Raw genomic sequence first — 17,946 nt, forward strand, 5'->3', positions numbered from 1 at the left:
TCTCCAAATGGCTTCCCACCCTTGAGGGCCCACCAAAACACGTTTCCTCCACCATCGAACCACTCTATGATGAAGAAACCACACAGAGCATTGATCTTAGTCTATATTGCAAACTGTTGGATTCCACACTCTTCAATATACCCTGAGATGACGTCACCATTGTGTCATTCATCGTCGGGGAACACCCACCCTGCTTGCCTCCCACCATTGCAGACAAATGCACCAATGGTGCCGTCAAGCAGCTGGATCAAGCTTCCTTCTCCTCTATCGGGCCAATAGATCTTGGTACCACGTTCTCCTCCGAGCCCTTCCTAGTTGGAAAACTCCCATTAGGATTGCCTCCCTCCGTCGCACCCCTCTGTGGTGACAAATGAGCCATCGGCACCAATGATGGGTTGGGCCGACGCTTCATTTCTCCTCTCGAACCCGAAAGAGCCACACTGCTTTCCTTGGGCCTCCAACAAACAGATTGCTTGATTGGGCCTCTACCCAGCCCACTACCACAACTTTCATCACTTGACCCACTCTTCTTCACCAGACTCACTTTTTTTCCTTGGGCTCCCATCTTTTGGCCCAAACCCACACAATTAGCGATGAGGACCAGATCAAGAATTTGTCTTCCTTTTACAAAAAGCATTTTGTGGCTTCGAGATGATCTTCCTATAACCTCATTCAAACAATTAGCTAGAACCTTTGAAATGATCTTGTACACCCCGCTCACCAGACTTATGGGACGGAAATCTTTCACCTCCACTGACCTTGCCCTTTTCGGAATTAGGGCGATGAATGTAGCGTTAAGGTTTTTCTCAAATTTCACTAACGAGTGAAATTTAAGAAAAACCTTAATGACATCCTCCCTAACAATGTCCCAAGAAGCCTGAAAGAAAGCCAATGTGAAGCCATCTGGATTCGGTGCTTTGTCTTTATCCGTCCCTCTTAACATGATAAGCACCTCATCCCCTTCAAACATTCTCTCCAACAAAGTCACAGTTGACCAATCAATTGAAGAAAAGACCAGCTGATCAACCTTAGTTGTCCGAAGATATTACTCCATGAGAAGTTTATCATAAAAGTGAATAATGTGATCCATAATTTCAGTGCTGTCCAAAAGAACCCTACCTTCCGAATGAAGGACCTCAATGGCATTATTTCTTCGATGGGAATTAACTACTCTATGGAATAACTTTGGTACACTTATCCCCTTCCTTCAACCAAAGGGCCCGAGATTTTTGTCTCCATGAAATCTCCTCCATAAGAGTGATTTTTTCCAGCTCAGGCTCAACATCAATTTTCCTTGTCTTGTCTTCGACCAATAGGGCCCCCATCAACCACTTTTTCATCAAAACAATGTAGCTCCTCAAAGAGAGTATTCCTATGATCAATAATGTTCCCAAAGACTTCCATATTCCATTTTTTCAAATAATTTTTCAGGGCTTTAAGTTTCCCATCTAGAATGAAACTAGGAGTACTTGAAAACTTATACGAGGACCACCACAATCTAACCTTGTTCGTAAACCCATCTATTTTCAGCCGCATGTTAAATTTAAAGTATCTCTACCCCTCATGGAGGGCCCCCACAATCCAATAAAATGGGAAAATGATTAGAACATAGTCTAGGAAGGCGTTTTTGGCATAGGTCAGGAAAGTGAACCTCCCAAGGAGAGAATAAATATGTCCAACCTAGACCAAGCCCTCCCATCTTGCTCGGGTCATTCAGCCTCTGAACATTCCATGAAAGGATCTTAGGCTTCATAAACCTATTAAAACACCAATAGTCATCCGATCTTTTTGCCTTCCCCTACTGGCACTTCCTTCCCTTTCGTCGTAATTGATAGAACATGAAAGTCTCTTTAGCTTCTCTTCTTTTTTAGAAGCATATCTAGCCAAAAGAGGTTGTCCTGCCTTAATAGCAATGAGGAGCTTTAAATTGTTCTTCAAAACCATCACAAGAAATCCCTACACAATCATGAATTTAATCTTCCTTCCGAAGAACCCAATCCGAATGTAAACCTGCCCATAAAGGTGTTGGAGGCAAAGTATAGATGAGGCTAGGCTCATCCCCAGAATCCTCAAATCCGTTTATAGAAGCACCTCCCCCAGAATCCTCAACTGCAGATCAGGCCCCTCCATAGACCCATCATCTAAAAACACTGCATCATCTTCATCCAAAGTACACAAAACCCTGGAGGAGTCCACAACATCATTTTTTTTTTTTTTGATAAGTAAACATAGTATTAATTAAAACAATAGTCAAAGCCATGTTTAGTACAAAGAATGTCCTAACTACACAGGAGCAATAGATACAAGAAAATCATGAAAATTTTGGCCATTAAAAATAACGGCGATGGCCCAAGTACAAAGAGTTCTAAAAAAGAAAGCTTTTAGCTCCTCCATTGATCTTTCTTTGTCTTTGAATGCCCGTTCATTACGTTCCTGCCACACACACCACATGATGCAAATAGGGATCATCTCCCATACAGCCTGGATATGTTGATTGCCTCTTAGATCTGTCCAACTAGCCAGGACCGCTACTATTGTCTCAGGTATAACCCAATCCAAGTCTAGTCTATGAAATACATCATACCATAACCCTCGAGCTACCTCACAGTATAGTAGAAGATGGTCCATAGATTCACCCCCCTTCCTACACATGCAGCACCAGTCTGCGATGATCACCATTCTTTTCCTCAAATTATCCGTTGTGAGGATCTTACCCAAGGAGGTGGTCCACACAAAAAACGCTGCTTTTAGAGGCGCCTTATGTCTTCAAAGCCTTTTGCAGGGAAACTGAATAGGAGTCTCTTGTGAAAGAACCTTATTAAACCAAGAACAAGCCTTTACTTGTAGGAATCCACCACAAAATATCAGCATACTAGTTGCTCGATTTGAATGAGTACAAAAGGCTGAAAAAAGCTGCCAAACTGTCCATTTTCCAATCGTGTGCTGCCTGGCAAACATTGATGTTCCACTGGATTTGTTCCCCTGCTATCACCAAGACTTCTGCCACTGAGACATCTTTGGCACTTGCAACATTGAAGAGTACAGGAAACTGATCCTTTAGAGTACAATTACCACACCACGTATCATACCGGAATTTGATCATGACCCCCTCTCATAGACAAAATCTTGTGTGGCGAAAGAAAACTCCCCATCCTCTTTTTATATGTTTCCACAACCCCACACCATTTGCCCGTCTCACCTCATTGGTATACCATCCCCCCCCCCCCCCCCCCCCCCCCCCCCCCCCCCCCCAAAAAAACATACGCCACCACATTTACTCTCAATCACCAACTTCCATAGGGCCTCAGGTTCTTTCTGGTATCTCCACAATCATTTTCCTAGTAACGCCCGATTGAAGATTCTCAAATTTTTGATGCCCAGACCTCCATTAGAGAGAGGACTACAAATCTTCTCAATGCCACAAGAAGTCTTGTTGTAATTTCTCAATGCGAAGCGCCACGCTTGCTGGAATAGGGAATAAAGACAAAAAATAGGATGGTAAGTTAGATAATGTACTCTTGATCAGGGTAAGCTTACCGCCTTTTGAAAGGTATATTCTCTTCCAGCCTGCTAATCGTCGCTCTATTTTCTCAATCACAGTATCCCATAAAGAAACCGCTCTCGAGGCGGCCCCCAGTGGAAGACCAAGATACGTCAAAGGGAGTGAGGCGATCTTGCATCCTAGAGTATTAGCCAACTGTCTTATCCGTTGAACACCTTCTATAGGCACCATCTCTGATTTGTCCAGGTTCTCTTTTAGCCCCTAGACTGCTTCAAAGCATAGTAGAACAATCTTCAGTACTTGGACCTGTTGTTGATCAGCCTCACAGAAAATAAGAGTGTCGTTTGCAAACAATAAATGAGAAATATTAGTAAGTCCCCCACTCGGGGGGATCCAATCGAGTAACCAGACACACGACCATTTTTAACCAAGGCTGAAATTATTCTACTCAAAGCCTCCATCACAATAACAAAGAGTAGTGGGGACAACATATCTCCTTGTCTTAGGCCCCGTGTGCTATTGAAAAAACCAGTTGGGCTTCCATTTATCAATGCTGAAAATTTCACCGTAGATATACACCATAGAATCCATGATTGCCATCTTTCCCCAAAGCTACACCTCCCAAGTAGGTCAATCAAGAAGTCCCAATTAACATGGTCATACGCCTTCTCCATGTTTAACTTGCAAATGATCCCTGCCTTGCCAACTTTCAGTCTAATCTCTAGACATTCATTGGCAATAAGAACTGTATCTAAAATCTGTCTATCCTTAACAAAGGCATTTTGGGGCTTTGAGATTATCTTTCCCACAACATCATTTACCGAAGAAACATCCTCTCACCATCAACAAATGCAGCGACATTTGAAGGTATCCCCATAATTGTGTCGACACCATAAGAAGATGATTGAGGGAAACTAGAGGGTTGTGAAGGTCCATCATCGCCCTGGGGACATGCAGAAACTTCATTCCGAGCCAACCCAGTTGAAATCGTCACCTGGGTTGGTTGTGATATGTTAGGTGTTTTGACTATAATTTCCTTTTTTTCTTCACCTCTTCGAAGAAAATAATAGTAACGTGAGAAAAAGGAGTTATAATATACAAAACACACAAACGAGAGATTGAAGGAGGTACCTAATTTGGAGTTTGTTGATGTTCAAGAATCAATATTGCGAAAATTGAAAACTGCAGCCCTGATTTTAAAAAACATGAAAACTTAGGTATCATTAAAGTTTCCAAAGTTCAGATGGTTTGAGCGAGTATTAGGTTCACATTTCACTAATATAAATAGAAAAAAATACTCTAATCTTCTTTTGGCCTTGTTTTATGTCCTTGAACTTTCTTTTTTCTTCAGTTTGCGAGAAAGAGCTCAGGTTGAACAGCTCATTCGATATATTGTGGAAGAATCTCCCGAGGATTCAGAAAAGAGGCGAACTTTCAAGTAGGGTACTTTTGTCTCCCAGATGGTCGTGTCAACCTGAATGTATCTCATGATTGATATTCTCAACTTATTGTTTTCACAGGTTTCCTTTTATTGCTTGTGAGATTTTTACTTGTGAAGTTGATATTATACTCAAAACCCTGGTTGAGGATGAGGAGGTGAGGAACTCCATCCTGCTGTCTTTGAAACCTTACTTCTCAATCACTACTGATAAAAATAAAAGAAAAAACTCCCTTCAATTACGGATTTATTTTGTCCATTGCTTGTTGGCAGTTGATGAACTTGCTATTTTCCTTTGTGGAACCAGAACATCCCCATATTACTCTATTGGCTGGGTACTTTAGCAAGGTACTTCTTTTTTGAACTTCTAATTTGGTAGGATGGTCCCTTTGTCAATACGAACTTGTAGTTATATGTTACATTTGTTCTCTTCTTCTTTTTATGTTAAAGCTTTTATCAATAACATTTAATGTGTGGTCTTTTGTGTTTTGATTTCTTATTGCTAGGTTGTCATATGCCTGTTGTTGCGTAAGACTGTTCCTTTTATGCATTATATTCAAGTAAGTGTATTGTTTCTTCTCAAATTATTCTAGATGGTTATACTTTTTACTCTTTATAACTATTGAAATTATTCTAGATGGTTATGCTTTTTACTCTTAATGATTATTGTGAGATGTCCAATGCTTCTCATAAGTTGCAATATATATTTTTCATTTGCACACCATTGCTAGAAATACTATTAAAAAAAGGAAAGGAAAAAAACCACATTCAAATTTTGCAGTAACATAGATGTAATTTCATATTTCATTGAAGAGGCCACTGAGGAAGGTGCTGCTTTGTGTAGGTTTTTATTTTTTTATTAGCACTGAGTGTTCGGAATAGAGTCCACTAATCCTAAGGGGGCACGGGCCTTTGATAAAAAGTTTCTTGCAAGTGCATGTTGGGTAGTTCAATTGGAAATTTTCCCTGCCTGATGGCTCTAAGAGTGTGAATGTGGAGCTTAAAACGCAGGATGTCTGGTTTATACGGCTCGCCCCAGGACTATTATGCCACCTGTTGGATTGTAGGCTTTTATTTATGTTTTTCTGTTATGGTGTAAAAATGTCTATTGCCTCTGTATCTACTCCCCTTATCTTAATTGAGTAACTGTAGCCTCATTCCTTATGTGATTATGCATTAGAGATAAAGGGGCCGGTAGATTGACTCCTTCTCCAACCTACGGCTGTTAGAGTGCCTCTTTTCTCTTCTGTCAACCGTCTGTGTTGAAAATTTGTAAAAACAAGTTTATGTGTCTCGCTGAGTTGAAGGAAGTTTAATGATCATCTTTACCTTGCTCCTTTCCTTTCTATATACATGGGACATTTCTGCCCTTAAAATGTGATGAATGCTCATCGTGGTAGCAGATGAGCTTTTACAAAGTTTATAAATGTAATGGATCACCAAATTAGTATGATCATTTTGAAAAATAACTAAAAAAACTCTTGATATTTTCATAGTTTCAGGAAATGGAGTGAAACTTTAAGGTACTAGTGAGAAGAATAGTGACTTGTGGACTGTGACATTTGAACTTGTCACACACACACACACACATGCACGCACGCAACATTCATTAAAAACCAAAAGGTGTATCTAAGTACACAAGAAATATATAAAAGAACATCTAAGCAAAATGAAATGAGAAAACAACCACTAAACTAAACCCTAAGCATGCAACGACCTATCCTGCAGGAACAAAGTATCCCTCCATAATTAGCGACTCCCCACATAGCATGAAAAAGCACCACTATATTCATGAACTAATGGGTTTTCAACTGGTATAAGCTGCTGCCCTGTCGATAATCTGACCTCTTTCTTTCTTTCTTGTAATGTCTAATGGTTATGGAGGGAGGTGATTGATAGAAAATATCGAAGTGATTGGGGGGGTTGGTGCTCTAAGGAGATTAGTGGGTCTTATGGTGTGAACTTTGGAAGTACATTAGAAAGGGGTGGGAGAATTTTGTTAAATATGTTAGTTATGATGTTGTAGAGGGAGGATCCGTTTTTGGTTTGATATTTGGTGGGGAGATCAGGCCCTTTATAGGGTGTTCCCGTCTATTTTCTGTATGGTTTCTGATTGGCACACCTCTGTTTCTGATTTGTTAGTTCGTTCTAGTGGTTCTTTGCAGTGGGATGTTTGTTTTATTAGAGATGCTCAGGATTGGGAACTTGATGATGTTTCAAATTTTTTCAGCTTCTTATGTTCCCTAGGAAGAAGGGGGTATGAGAGAGATAAGATGTTGTGGAAGCCTAAGGGAAGTAAAAGGTTAATGGTTCGCTCATATTATAAGGTTGACTGTTCAGCATAGTCCCTCTTTTTCTTGGAAGCGCATTTGGAAGACTCACCTGCCTTCCAAAGTTGCTTTTTTTATATGGACAGCCTCACTTGGGAACCTTTTGACGATGGATAACTTGAGGAAGCTTGGCCTTATTGTTATGGAGTGGTGTTTCATGTGCAAGAAACATGGGGAGTCAGTGGATCACTTACTGTTGCATTGTGAGGTTGCTAAGGCCTTGTGGGATGGAGTTTTTAGAAGGGTTGGGTTGGCTTGGGTGATACCTTTGAGAGTGGTGGATCTTCTTGCGTGTTGGAAATATGGTAGCTCTCAAATGGCTTCAGCATGGAAGATGGTTCCTTTGTGTCTTATTTGGTGCATTTGGTTGGAAAGGAACGAGAGGTGTTTTAATGATAAGGAGTGCACCTTTGTGGAAATCTGGAATTTTTTTGTGTACTCTTTACTGCAATGGTTTTCTTCTTTAGCGCTTAATGGAGTTTCTGCTCACGATTTTTTGTTGTCATTTTCTGTTTTCTAGAATGTATTTAGGTGTCTTCTCTTGTATACATACCATGTACATGGGCTTTGCCTATTTCGTTCATATTAATAAAATTGTCTTTTTACTCATTAAAAAAAAAAGTCTAATTATCCCGGGCCTTATGCATCTATCCAGGCTCATCAGGATATAGTCAAGAAGCTAGTTGATCTGATTGGGATTACATCTATCATGGAGGTTAGTTGTCAATCAGCTTTATTTATTGCTTTTGGATCTGAGGGCCTTATGAGGTTTTTTCCTTTTCAATTGCACCTCCATGCTAGCTGTCACCTGCATGCTTGTGTGTTCTTTTGGTCTCATCCAGTATTTCGTGGGTTTTGGATGATTGTGATGTTAATTGTTTGTACCACCAGCATCAGTGTTTGCTGGTGCTTTAATTTTTTTGTTGCTAATTTATTCCACATCTTCTGGTTGTTTTAGTTTAAATAACAGTAGTTGGCATTTTGAACTTTTAACCGCATACACTATTAAAAGAAAATCCACCAGCTGTTAAAGTTCTAGCGTTCTTCTGTTTGTAGAATATTTTTGAGAACGTGTTTCCTTGTTGAACAGGTTTTAATACGCCTGATTGGTGCTGATGAACATATGTATACAAACTATATGGAAGCAATGCAGTGGATAGAAGGCACAGATGTGCTAGAGATGATTGTGGATAAGTTCAATTCTTCAGTAAGTAATATTAATTGTACTGAAAACCTGCCAGTGTGAATGATTATGTCTTGGTGCTCAGTTGATCCCTTTTTTCCTGGTTTTTATTTTACTGTTGCTCTATGCATGTTCCTCCGTATTTCTATTGGTGGTGTCACAAACTTCCTACTCTGTTATAGTGACTAAACATTTGGCTAACACAAAATACTTCATCTTATTTCCCCAAGTTAAAAAAGCATTTACAATTAACAATGCTTGTTTATAGCTTGTATTTAGGTGTATTCTCTTGTATACTTCCTGTGTACTGGGGCTATGCCTATTTACTTGGAATAAAATTCTCTTATTAACTATTAAAAAAAAAAAATAACAATGCTTGTCTGGATTGGCTTTGGAATATACCCATTGCCGAGTTCATCTCTAGCTTTATTTTAGCCTTTCATTTTATGTAAGATTTTCATATGCTTCTACTTATATATATACATATATATATAAAAAGGAGATTTCCGTACATAATATCCTGTACTTCTATTCTTATTTATGAGGTTTTGAATCACATGGCTTTTACTTTTACTTCTTTGATATTCTAGTACCTAGGACCTTGGTGAAATAGCATAGGTTTTGTCCCTTGGTAACCTGCCTATGAATTCTATATGGTGGGTGGTGGGCTGTGATTTGGAAGTTGTGGTTTACGGGCTTAAATTGTAGAAGAACATGTTCATGGTTCACGGACTGTTGATTACGTGCTGGAAAAGTTAGGAAATAAAAGCATAGAGCTGTTTCTTGAAGATAACCAATTGCTGGAAATTCAAGTTATCTTGGAAACTGCCGACAGTGTGGCAAAACAGTAATGTGAATACCAAAGCACAGAGAGAGAGAGTGAGGGTCACAACAAGGGATGGATGGATACCTGCCATTACCACACCATCACTTGGAGTCTTTCTATTCTACAATGGAATGAGATTGTGCATACAGGAATATGTAGGATAAAATAGTTTTTAACATTTTGATGGAAATTTGGTGTTGCAAAGTTTTAGTGCATGTGCTTGGGTACATACACTCTTGAATTTGCTACCCCTCCAAATATTATGTTTGTTAACCACCTGCTGGTCAATATTACGCTAACTTTAATGTGTTTGAGAACTGATTTTTTTTTTAAATTCTCTAAAGGTTCAGTACTGTGTCTGTTTATGCTCACAGATAAGCAGAATTGAGGCACGATAATCTGGCATTAGATAGTTATCTGGTATCATGCCAGTGTACACTGCACTTGTTTTGCTGTATCGCTTGTTTTGATTTGGGGATCATCTGTTTGATGTGTAGGATTTAGTGGTAGATGAACTGTGGTTTGATGTTAAAGAAATGTTTATGGGACATTGTTTTTGCAGGACTCTCCTGAAGTTCATGTTAATGCAGCAGAAACACTTTGCGCTACCACACGATTTGCTCCACCCGGGCTTTCTGCTAAAATTTCCAGCCCAAGGTAGCATGTAGTTTTTGTCTCTTGTTGAGGAGAAAATGTGCTTATAGTTCTGATATGGTTTTTCTGCTGATTCTATTAAGTTCCTATGGTTTTGTGCTTGCAGTTTTATAGGATGGCTTAAGTTCCTATGGTTTTGTGTTTGCAGTTTTATAGGAAGGCTATTTCGTCATGCTTTGGAAGACTCACGACCAAAGTCTGTTCTGGTCAACTCATTGTCTGTTTGCATATCTTTGTTAGACCCCAAGAGGCAAACCTTGGGAATGTATCATACATACAACCGCCAAGTTACTCAGGGATCTACAGTAACTGCTAATCCTGAGACAATTGAAGGCATGCTAGAGAGTCTAAGTAAGGGCGCCTTCTTTTATGTTGTTGTTTTTTTAGTTTAAATAACACTTGCTTTCCCTGTATATTTTGTTTTATTTCCATAAGCTATTTACTTTGGCCCTTCCATTTTTTGTTAATTTTCCTAAAACTACAACAGGGAGGTTTTTGATCTCTCTCATAATGACACGGAGATGAGGATGTGACATAGAACAAGAGCAAGGTGTCTTGTGATGTGAAAGGTTTTAAAAGTATTAGGAGTGTGTGGTAGTTTTGTTAGAGGAGGTTGAATTGTTGTAGGCGATGCATGGGTATTTGTTTTTCACATTATTTTTTGGCCTTAAGTAATGCTTTCCAAAATCATTTGTTTTAGCACCAGAAAGATGCTTTCCAGAAATATATGTGAGATTTGTTTTTCACATGATGCGTTTAATACTTTCAATGTCCTTTTTTGTGTGATCCTTTTGGAACTGAGAATGGGAATTTGTTGTTTCCTTTTCAATATACTGGGTTTGCACATATTGTTAGAAAGCTAAGAAGATATATTTTGTTGAGATCCTGACTGGTTTTAAAGCAAATCAACCCATTCTAAAATGGACAATCAAAACGTGGGCTGAGGCCAAAACTTTAAAGAGTATTGATTAGGACATTGCCGAATGCCAAGCAGAGTAACGAGTTATGGTTCGGGTCTGGATCCGGGTTTCCGCCTTCCTTGTACATGATTACCGCAATGCAGGGTGGCGCCCTGTTGGCTTGAGGTGATGGTGGCTGACGACAAGTGGGTTAGAAGGCATAGAAGGTTTCATTACCAGCTTTTCTCGTCGTGGGTTGCCATGGGAAAATATGCTCGATATTGCAGGCACGTTGCAACAGCTTTCATCTCTCACAGTTCAGAAAGAGCTGATATTAGCTCTCAAGTGGAGTTGGGTATGGACCCTGCACGCTGCAAAGGCTTGTTCTTTTAGTGGAATGCTAGCAGCATTACACTGTTGGGAGGAGGGAGTCTTAAACGAGATGTAAACTATTAATCCCCAGTAGCAGATTTGACTAACCATCTCTTTGTTGTTTTTTGGGAGAGAATCTCATGGCTCTATTCACAGCTGTTGAAGCTAGTAGAAATTTGAAAGATGGTGAACTAGTGACCAATCGGTAGAGGCAATAGGGAATAAAGAGGCCGACTTGCTCAATTAATTATAACTCAAAGATGGGTAGCTCTAACTGGAGTAGGATGAAGAGGAGGGCTGAACTCAGTTTCCCACGAAGACGAGGATCTTACTTGGAGTTAGGGCTTAAATGAGGATGACAAATAGCTTTGGGTGTAGTTCTTATTAATAAAATGAATGGCTTATGTATCTGTCTCCAAGAAACTGAATTCAAGCATTTGACAGACAATATTGCACATAGTTGATGGAAATGGCCATATATAGAGTATTTTTATCTAGCTTCATCAGGTGCATCAAGGGGGATTTTGATTACATGGGATGGTACTTTGTAGGAAAAAAGATGTGCAGAAGGGATTTCATAGCGGCTTGCTCATTCACAAATGTGGAAGATCAATCTGTATAAGCTTTTGTAGGGGTTTAGGACCCTAGGTCAGGCTGAGATAGAAGATGCTAATGGGATGATGAGTTGGGGGGGATGTGCCATGGTGCGTAGGGGGAGATTTTAATTTTTGTCAGATTTCCATGTGAAATTAGGAGCTGCTTACTCCAGTTCAGCCATGTTGGAATTCTGTGAGTTCATCTTTGAGCAAAATCTCATCAATATTCCATTGGTAGGGGATACCTTCATATGGCTAATAATAGGGTCGTTTTCTTGAGTGGGAAGCTATGTCTCTGGGAGGGTCCCAACAAAGAATTCCTAGACTTTGCTTAGACCATTTTCCATAATCTCTGGGACTGTGGGCATTTTCAGAAGGGCAAGGACCTTGAGTTATATATGTATGTATGCTGACAGAATGCACATGTTGAGTTATAAAAAATTGTTTTGATTTGGTATGTTATGAAAACAAGTTTGCTGTTTTGGTTGAGGGTGACAAGAACATGCACATAAGCATAGGGCAACGACCTAGCATGTGGGTAGACCGTAGATTCTTGCCGGAAAACTTTACTTAGGGATGCATATGGGTTGTCCCTGTTGTATTTTACTTAAAAAAGTTATATTGATCCAGGAAAGATTTAAAATTCCATGGTAATTGGGTTATAAGTTTAAAATTACCTACAAGACAGAGACTGGCCATGGAGGACACTGAAGCTGCTGAGTTGATTGGCATCATAATATTGGACAATAGGGAATTAAATTAGTCGGGATTCTAGTGTTAGGATTGGTACGGTGGTCCTGGGGGAGAGCATTATGTCTATTTAATTAGTTTTTTGAGTGCTTTGGTTGTCGTATGACAACCAAATATTGATCAGATTTTGTACTCAGGTGATTTACTCAAGCTTTTGGATGTTTCATCTGCGGAGAATGTCCTATTAACTACTTATGGCAAGTTACAACCACCTCTTGGAAAACATCGCTTAAAGGTATTATTCGAGATCCATTTTGGTTCAATACAAGCACGGGATATTTTATTGTCATTCCTCTATAATCATGGACCGTCATGGTTTTTATCATCTTTGTTTGGGTGTTTTTAGATATCAGCAAAATCAGTATTACTTGTTGATCATATTCACGGATGCTGGTTAGCCATATTCAATCTTATGCTGTTTTCACTGGTCATGGAATTTTTCAGATTGTGGAGTTCATCTCGGTCTTGGTGACCGTCGGCAGTGAAGCTGCAGAAAAGGAATTAATTCGCCTTGGAGCTATACAGAGAATTTTAGACTTGTTCTTTGAGTAAGTATTTTTTTATAGGTATGTTGCTTATGAAGAGTGCTTGGATTTAAACCGTGTTCCTCTGCTTGTGAAGGTATCCGTACAATAACTTCCTGCATCATCACATAGAGAGCATACTAATGTCATGTTTGGAGAGCAAGAATGCTCCTCTTATTGATCATCTTCTTCAGGAGTGCAATCTTGTTGCGAGAATTCTTGAAGCTGAAAAAAATAATAAATTGGAAACTGATTCAAACAAGGTAGTCATCCATTCTATTATAATGATTTATGTCTCCATCTCAGTACATGCCTCATTTTCTTTTTCTGTTTTTGGCTGCATATATGGAAACATCATTTAATATTATGTTTCTAAATTCTCTTCTGCAGCCAACTGTCCCTGCTGAGGGTAGATCACCTCCAAGGATAGGGAATATTGGACACTTAACGCGTATATCTAACAAACTTGTTCAATTGGGGAATAGCAGCAGTGAGATTCAGGCGTATTTGCAGGTGTATTCTTAAGTCTTGAATAGATGTCATTGCGGTTGTCTTTTCTGATGTATTTATATTGTGATTCTTATTGTTATCTGGTTCAGTATGATGGCTCTTTGGGCCTTAAAGTTTGTTAGTCTGCAATTTTAGTTGTTCCAACTGTCTGTATAAGATCTATGATTGAGATATGGAATAATTTATATCAAAAGTCCTTGACAGTTACATTTTTTCATCTGTTGGTTCCATCACGGGCATGCACTTTGAATGTAATTAGTATTCGCCCTTTTGTCATTTCATCAAGACTCATTCTTTCAGAGGTGTTTCTTTTGACAGGAGAATGGTGAATGGAACGAGTGGTACACAAATGTTCTATCAAAGCAGAATGCGGTGGAAAATGTCTATCAGTGGGCCTGTGGGTATGTTTCTTTCATGCTTGCAAAAAGGAAATTTGTAAAGAAAAAATTGGCGTGTCATCTATTTGACAATTGGTTTTCTGGTTATTAGACATAGTTTACATGTTGCTTTGCTCACGATTTTGGCTGTTGCGATGGAATATTGCTTATTTACGGCTACTGCTGTTAATGTGTGAGCAAGTCAGAGGCATGGGTCAGATCCTCAAAGAACTTATTTAACCTTGGATATTTCATGCTTATCCTTTCATCCCTCGAGGACCTGGATATCAAATTGAGAAATTGAGCTGGTCATAATCATATCTACTGAAAATGTGACTTATTCTTATCATTTCGTTTTCACCCTGCATGTTTTGATCCTTGATTCAATCATTTTAAACAGGCGGCCAACAGCACTTCATGATCGGACTAGGGATAGTGATGATGACGATTACCAAGATAGAGACTATGATGTTGCAGCCCTAGCGAATAACTTAAGCCAGGCTTTTCGATATGGCATTTACAGTAATGATGACATTGATGAGGTGCCTTTAAAAACTTCAAATAGTTCCTGTTTAGTTCTTTGTAATCTTTGTAGATGATAAAAAAAGTATGTTATCTTTTTAGCATGATGGCACTTAGAAGGGTGGGCGGGCGTTTGCCATAATGTCAGGAGTAAATCAAGTTAGCAACCCAGACAGATTTGACAAATAAATTACAGAGCCTATATTAGATCTTTTTTTTTTTTTTTTTTTAAAATATATGTAAACGATTTTTATTTATTTATTTTTTACTTATAAAAAAAAAAAACAATAATCTAAGCTCTACTTAAGAGCTCTCCTTATCTTTGAACGTCCGGTCATTATGCTTCTGCCATAAGCACGATAAAATACAAAGAGGAACCATCTTCCACAAATCATACCGCCTAGATGTTCAACCACAATGGTAGACATAACCTAGGCTATCTCTAACCGTCTGAATACATCTTCCCATAACGCTCTAGCAACCTCTCAATGTTGTAGAAGATGATCCATAGTCTCCACGTTTTTTGCACATATAGCACCAGTCGACTATAATCACCCTGTGTTTTCGTAGGTTATCCATTGTCAAAATATTTCCCAGAGACGCTATCCAAGCAAAGAACGCCACTTTAGGAGGCACCTTATTTCTCCAAATCCTTCTCCATGGAAAGTAATTATTCTGCAATTGTGTGAGAGAAGTATAGAAAGAGTTTGTTTATTTATCAAAAAAAAAAAAAAATTATAGAAAGAGCAACCTAAGAATGTACCTTTTCCGGTAGGTACCCGCCACAACGTGTTAGAGCCTTGAGGGCTTGGATGAATGGAGTACAAGAGTCTAAAGAAATCCTCAAAGCTGTCAACTTCCCAATCTTGGGCTGCCTTGGCAAAGTTCACATTCCAATGGACTAGGTCACCAGCAATCCCCATGAGATTAGCCACTAAAGCTTCTTTCTCACATGCAATCCTGAAAATTGAAGGGTTTGAGTCCTTGAGGGCGTTATCTCCACACCATAGGTCATACCAGGACTAGAGCCATTACCCAGCAGAAGTCTAACATGCTTCCAGACTCCCACTCCATATGCCCTTCATGTACCTCCCTAGTGCCCCACCTACCCTACAAGCCTCCGTACTTGAAGTCAATCACCGACTTCCATAAAGCTTCTGGCTCCATATTGTACTGCCACAACCATTAACCAAGAAGGGCCCGATTGAAAACCTTCAATTTCTAATACCCAGCCCACTAGATGAGATTGACGAGCATACCTTATCCCACTTTACCCGATGGAATTTGAATTCATCCCCCAGGCCACTCCAAAGGAAATCACGATGGAGTTTCTCAATACAAGTGCTCCAGTTAGAAACAAACTGATACGGACATTTTTCTATCTTTGTTGTTTCTTCTCTTCTTCTAATATAAATAGACAATCTCATTTTGTTGTCCCAAGACTATATACGAACTTAATAACCTTGGGTAATCTAGATCCCTGTTATGTGGTCTTTTATTTAATTAACTGGAGTCCTTGGATTCTACTGTTGATGCTAGGTTTAAATGAGACTCTTCTATTTTGGGATGGGGACATTATATTCAATTATTACAAAGACAGTGATATGCCTCCAGTGTTATTTTTCTTGGTTTGGAAGTTCATGGTGTATAGCACTTGCATTCTTTAGAATTTGTTGTAAAACTACTAGGAACTGCTTTAGTCTGATTGTCTTGGACTCTTAGAGAATATGGTCAAAGCACTGTCATGACGATTGTTTATCCAACTAGATTGCCTACTTTTGCTTCAAGTCCAACATGTGTTACTTACTGGGATGGAGTTCATTAAGACCAACTTGATTCAACAATTGAGTACTGTCTTTTTATTGGGCAATCTTTATATACTTTCAATTCTTATATAGTCATGGAAGCAGTCTATGCTATGCATGACTTCACAGTCGACTGATCTTAATTTAATCTTTTACTCAGTTTTTTTGTTTATCAAAACAATCTTACTCAGTCTTGTTGTTATTCATGCTACCATTAGCACCAACATTGTGATTATTACCATGTCCTGTTACTGTATTTTTGTTAGATAATTATTCATTGACTTGGGTAACTTCTTGTTCATACGTTTCAGGCTCATGGCTCACTTGAACGAGATGATGAGGTATGGAATACGTTACAAACTTTTTGGTATGAGTAGACTGTAGGAAGCTGGATCCTTCAAATACAGTTAACTGGGGTTATCCTTGCAACAATCCAAATATATTCCATCCGGTAGAAATATAGAACCAAATGGTTATTCGTGTTGAATTTGTCAGTTGAGCACTATGGTTTTTTATTGGCCTAGTTGGCTAATTTGGAAATGACCTTAGGTCTCCCGCTACTTGAGTTTTCAGCCAAGAAGTTTGGTTAGTCATCAGTAAAATTCATTAAGTGTTTTATGCTAATGTTGTTGTAGGAAGATTAATCATCTTCTCTCCACCCTGTCACCCTTACCCCCACCAGTATCTTCTGATCTGACCATGGTTTCCTTTGGGTGGGCTGCAATCATACAGTGTGCTCCTGAAATGATTTGTTCTCGAGCTGTGTAAATATTGAAGTTATGTTTTTGTAGCTTTCGGCAAAGGAAGGAGTTTCCTTGTTACATCACTGAAAGAAGCAGAGACCCATTGAGATTGATGTTTCTGGGGAAGTTGATTGTGGGATGGCTCCAAATTACAATGGAGGCTCTATGCATGGAAGCAGGGGTGAAGAAATTTGTGAAGCCATCCAGAGTTGGATATGGGGTGTAGCTAAACAGTGCTTGAACCATGTTTTAACTTTTGGCTCTGGCGAAATACGACAATGGTGGCAGAAGGGGCTTCATTGTCATCTGGAAAGAAGGGAAGCAAAGGGCTGGACCTGCTTTGCCCTTGAACTCTGACAGGTCGAAGATTAGTTCCAGTCACTCCTGGGGGTTGAAGTTAGAGATAGGATGCTCAGAATGAAGATATGAGCAGATAATTAACAATCCATGCTGAAGGATGTGCTCGCAGTAACCAGTGCCCATTCCTGGGCATGCAAATGATAAAGTGAAGGATACCATCATTCTTGCCAGCAGGGTGGTGAGAGGGCCATCTTCAATGAATATTGGATGATCTATTGCTGATGGGCATGAGCAATCCTTGAAGGATGACAGGGGAGCCTTCTTAGATTTTAGTGCCAGTCTTGGATGTTCTATTTTTTTAAAAGGAGTGGTGGACAAGTGTCTCAAGTAGCTGGACTTGGTTATATTATACTTATTTATAGCCAGAAAAAACAAAAAAAAAGTATTAAGAAGGCTGAACGGCACCATTTGAAGACTGAACTGTGCCATGTGGCTTACATACGTGAGCTGAAATGCCCTGCCATTTGCCATTTGTCTCACATTGCCACCTTTGATCTCTCTCCCTGCTGTTGTTGCCTGCCTGCCTTGTCTTCATCACTCATTGCTGCATCTAGG

At 39.4% G+C, this 17,946-nt stretch overlaps 1 protein-coding gene across 3 annotated transcripts in view; it reads left to right on the forward strand.

Annotated features, from left to right (window-relative positions):
• LOC122279662 (serine/threonine-protein phosphatase 6 regulatory subunit 3-like) overlaps window positions 1-17,946 on the forward strand; it is a 34,723-nt gene that overhangs the window by 11,615 nt on the left and 5,162 nt on the right. For 2 of the 3 annotated variants that reach the window (XM_043090419.1, XM_043090417.1), the window contains exons 3-17: window positions 4,854-4,940; window positions 5,023-5,098; window positions 5,214-5,288; window positions 5,447-5,500; window positions 7,926-7,985; window positions 8,361-8,477; window positions 9,842-9,936; window positions 10,040-10,284; window positions 12,688-12,785; window positions 12,995-13,098; window positions 13,172-13,337; window positions 13,465-13,587; window positions 13,903-13,985; window positions 14,362-14,503; window positions 16,600-16,629. In XM_043090419.1, coding sequence (XP_042946353.1) covers window positions 4,854-4,940; window positions 5,023-5,098; window positions 5,214-5,288; window positions 5,447-5,500; window positions 7,926-7,985; window positions 8,361-8,477; window positions 9,842-9,936; window positions 10,040-10,284; window positions 12,688-12,785; window positions 12,995-13,098; window positions 13,172-13,337; window positions 13,465-13,587; window positions 13,903-13,985; window positions 14,362-14,503; window positions 16,600-16,629 — 1,555 coding nt within the window. The remainder of the gene's footprint in view (window positions 1-4,853; window positions 4,941-5,022; window positions 5,099-5,213; window positions 5,289-5,446; window positions 5,501-7,925; window positions 7,986-8,360; window positions 8,478-9,841; window positions 9,937-10,039; window positions 10,285-12,687; window positions 12,786-12,994; window positions 13,099-13,171; window positions 13,338-13,464; window positions 13,588-13,902; window positions 13,986-14,361; window positions 14,504-16,599; window positions 16,630-17,946) is intronic. The other variant, XM_043090418.1, reaches the window with a different exon arrangement.

The sequence above is a fragment of the Carya illinoinensis genome, chromosome 10, assembly GCF_018687715.1.
Source record: "Carya illinoinensis cultivar Pawnee chromosome 10, C.illinoinensisPawnee_v1, whole genome shotgun sequence".
NCBI lineage: Eukaryota > Viridiplantae > Streptophyta > Magnoliopsida > Fagales > Juglandaceae > Carya > Carya illinoinensis.